Source organism: Gastrolobium bilobum, unplaced genomic scaffold (assembly GCF_033153095.1).
Source record: "Gastrolobium bilobum isolate Gb01-03AN ecotype WA unplaced genomic scaffold, APGP_CSIRO_Gbil_v1 utg2195, whole genome shotgun sequence".
In the NCBI taxonomy this organism is placed as follows: domain Eukaryota; kingdom Viridiplantae; phylum Streptophyta; class Magnoliopsida; order Fabales; family Fabaceae; genus Gastrolobium; species Gastrolobium bilobum.
The window spans coordinates 1,615,400-1,619,377 of record NW_026895782.1 but is presented as its reverse complement, the minus strand read 5'-3'; the positions used below and the strand labels follow the sequence as shown (position 1 = coordinate 1,619,377).

The 3,978-nt window shown below is 29.9% G+C and overlaps 1 protein-coding gene across 1 annotated transcript; it reads left to right on the top strand.

The window, feature by feature from the left end:
- The first annotated feature begins 794 nt into the window (after nt 1–794).
- On the top strand, nt 795–2,372 carry LOC133295971 (uncharacterized). Its single transcript, XM_061494914.1, has 5 exons — nt 795–966; nt 1,118–1,167; nt 1,261–1,384; nt 1,547–1,645; nt 1,753–2,372. The coding sequence occupies exons 1-5, from the start codon at nt 795–797 to the stop codon at nt 2,370–2,372; spliced, it is 1,065 nt and encodes a 354-aa protein (XP_061350898.1).
- Nucleotides 2,373–3,978: the final 1,606 nt, after the last annotated feature.

The window sequence follows — 3,978 nt, the reverse complement described above, 5'->3', positions numbered from 1 at the left end:
AATATTACTATTTACAGGAAAGCAAGGATACATTGATGTATGAAATTAATTATGAATGGAAAAGGAAGAAAGATAAATAAAAAATTATCTCGAGAGAAAAAATACAAAGAAAGTCAAATAGTGGTGGAAAGGTGAAGCTATAAATAAGAAAAGAAGAATTAAATCAAAACAAAAAATGAAATTGGGTTTTTGTTATGTTTATTTACTTTCTTATTTAACCGTATGAAAGAATTATCAGGGGGATCAATTTAGAAATTGGGTTCACTGTTTTTCTGATACAGGTTGTGATCTCAGAATGGGGAAATCACCGGGAAAATGGATCAAAACCGTGCTATTTGGGAAAAAAATCATCCAAATCAAGTATTTCAAAAGGAAAAGAGGTAATACTATGAATTACAGCGATGTGACAACTCACAACTCTGTTCACCGTTAGACTATATTTCATATTACACACGTATGCATCGACAATTTTCATTTAAATGCCAAAGTTGGCTAAATAAATGGATTTTGAAGGTCTTTCACCATTTTACTATTTTAGAAGCAATTTGATAGGAGCTAGCCAATATTATCCTAACGCTGACAGAATCGTCAACAACTTAAAGAGGCTAGAACCTAGAATCTTATTACATAAACTCTATCCTAAAATGAAGATTTTTTTAAACAAGAATTTTGTTCTTATCTCTTTGTTTTATTTTCTCTCTCTCTCCCTCTCTCCCTCTCTCTATATATATAATCCATGGTTAGAGCTTTTCCCCAAAAAACTAGATAGTTATTATTGAAAATTCCTTTCTATGATGTTTAAGGCATACCTGGTTTCGTCTTTTTTCCTTGGGCTTGTGCTCCTTGCTCAGGCACATGAAAATGATAAGAAAATTGGGTTTTATGAACTCAAGAGAGGGAATATGAAGCTAAATTTGACAAACTATGGTGCAACAATTATCTCTGTCATTGTCCCTGATAAAAATGGTGTGTTTTATATTCTTAATTATGTGCATTTATTGGTTTAGGGAATTTAGCTCATAATTGATAAACATTGTCTCTGTCATTGTCCCTGCAACAATTTATACTATTTAAACTACAATCACATAAACCTTTTCTATCTCATTTGTCTCTCCAGGGAATTTAGCTGACATTACACTTGGCTACGATTCAATGGATTCATACAAGGTATAATACTTCAATTCTTTTGTGATTCAATCGCCTAATTCAAAATAAACCAATAATTTCTCAAACTCATCATAGCCTTGAAATTTACTGCAGAATGATACATGTTACTTTGGAGGCCTAATTGGACGTGTGGCAAATAGAATTGGAAAAGCTCAGTTCACTTTACATGGCAAAACCTATAAATTGCCTGCAAATGATAATGGGAACACACTTCACGGTACGTTAATTAATCAAATGATAATTGCAGTTCCTGCTATTCCACAAACACACAAATATATAATATACCATTCGATTATGTACACTTTCATTTTCTAATTAAATTCTTGATGGAATTAATTATAACTGTTAATTTAAACAATTTGTACATATGAAATATCAGGTGGCACCTCAGGATTCAGTGATGTTGTATGGACAGTAAAAAGCCACAGGGAAGATAGTCATATAACATTCACCTATGATAGTTTTGATAATGAACAAGGTACACTCTTCAACCACACAGGTTTAATTATAATTTGAATGTTGTATGTGTGTGTGTTTATCATTAATATTTTATTTAATTTTCTCTCTAAATAAAATTTTTTATAGGCTTCCCTGGAAAACTTGAAGTCTCTGTGACATACATGCTCATGGGAACAAACAAATTGGGTGTGAAAATGATTGCCACACCAGTAGACAAAGCCACCCCAGTAAATCTAGCACAGCATACTTACTGGAATTTAAGGGGCCATAACAGTGGTGACATTCTTTCGCACATAGTTCAGATTTTTGCCTCACAGATCACACCAGTGGATGATAAGCTTATCCCCACCGGTGAACTCAAATCTGTAAAGGGTACCCCTTATGATTTCCTTGAACCAAAGGAAGTAGGTAGCCAAATTAATGAGCTTCCTGGTCTATATGACATAAACTATGTTCTTGATAAAGGTAGCCCTGAACACTTTAGAAAGGTTGCTATAGTTAAAGACAATGTCTCTGGGAGGAAACTAGAGTTATGGTCAAATCAACCTGGTGTGCAATACTATACTAGTGGCATGTTGAAGGATACCATAGGTAAGGGTGGAGCTATTTATCATAAGTATGGTGGCATTGCCTTGGAGACACAGGGTTTCCCTGATTCTGTGAATCGCCAAAATTTCCCATCTCAGATTGTGCATCCTGGTGAGACATATAAGCACTACATGGTCTATAGATTCACAGCTAGCTAAGTGGATTCATGAATATAAAGATTCACTTCACATATAAATATTCCTCCTATGTTACATTTTCTGTAGTTATGATACGAATAAGATTTGACGAGTAACGTTGTCTTCACACACTGAAACTTTGGCTTTTAATCTCTTTGGTTAAGTTAACTTTTCGCTGGAATTTGAAATGAGAAATGTTTTGAGCTTAATCATTCCCCCCCCCCCCCCCCCCCCCCCCCCCCCCCTTTTTTTTTGTTATATGTACTTGTGTAGGAAAAAAAACCGAATACTTATCTTGTTTTATATATTATTTAAAAAGAAATTATTCAAAAGTGGTTTGACAAAATTATGTTCATATATTATTATTACTTATACTTCAAAAAATTAGGAGTCACGTTGAATAGTTTAAAAATTAAAATGTGTTTAAGTCTAAGTTAAAGGAGAATAAATTACTTATAAAAAGGAAATAAATTAAACTTTTTTCTTTCATTAATTGTTGTTCTTTGCACTATTTATTTATGTTTATTGTGTTAATATTTTGGTGGAAGGAGATCGGCTTTTATTATTACATTTTAAATAATCTGGAAGAACATTTTATTTTTTCAATTTTAGTTTAAAAAATCTAAACAAACAACAAAAGAGAGAAAGAAAGAAATACATCTCAAATAGAGAGTTTTTATTGTTGTCATTTGAAAGTACCACGACAAAACTTAGCGTTAATATATGACAAATACCACGAAGAACTTATTATAGTTAATCATTTGTAATTTAAAATTAGAAATTTTTTGAAGAGAGGAGATATTCACTACCTCTATATTCACCTTTGGATTAAAGAGAGAGAATATTAAAAAAAATTTAAAGAGAGAAAAAAATGCTGATTCAATGGTGATTATGGAGGTAGTGAGTTTTTGGTAGGAAGAATATTCTTATCATTTTTGAATTGATATAATAGTAATTGCAATTTTTGAATGGAATTGCTATATTTGATGGATTTGTTTGATTGACTAAATTTTATTTTAAATTATTTTTATATTTAATAAATGAGAAATGTTATATTTACAAACTCTTATAAACTACGTTATGTCTTATCGGTAAGACACTCTCGAGTAAAGTCTTACCAGTAAGATATAGTGAAATTTGTAAGTTTGTAACAAAAAAAGTTTGTCAATATAACTCTTCTCTTAATAAATTACATAAACAAAGATTAATTACTAAATTTAATAAATTAGTCTAATTGAATTGAGATAAATTCTTTTTAATTGATTCGTTCAATTAATTTAATCAATTTGTTTTTTATTCAGTTGTCGAATAAAACATAATTGAAATTACTATTCAATTAATTGAATTAAGAGAAAAAATTTAATTGAATGATTTAATTTTTATTCATTTTCAGAATTAAAATCAATTATAACTAATATCAAATAAATAATTAAATTTAAATGCTGAAAAAAATGAGAGAAATAACTTATTACATAAACTTTTTTTCGAAAAAAAAATGATTAGAGCGGTGACACGTGACATGAAACTCGTATATAAAAACTTTAACTTATACAATATTATATTATATGGATATAATTCTTATTGATTTTTTAATTTATTGTCTAATAAATGCATATTATTATAAGTA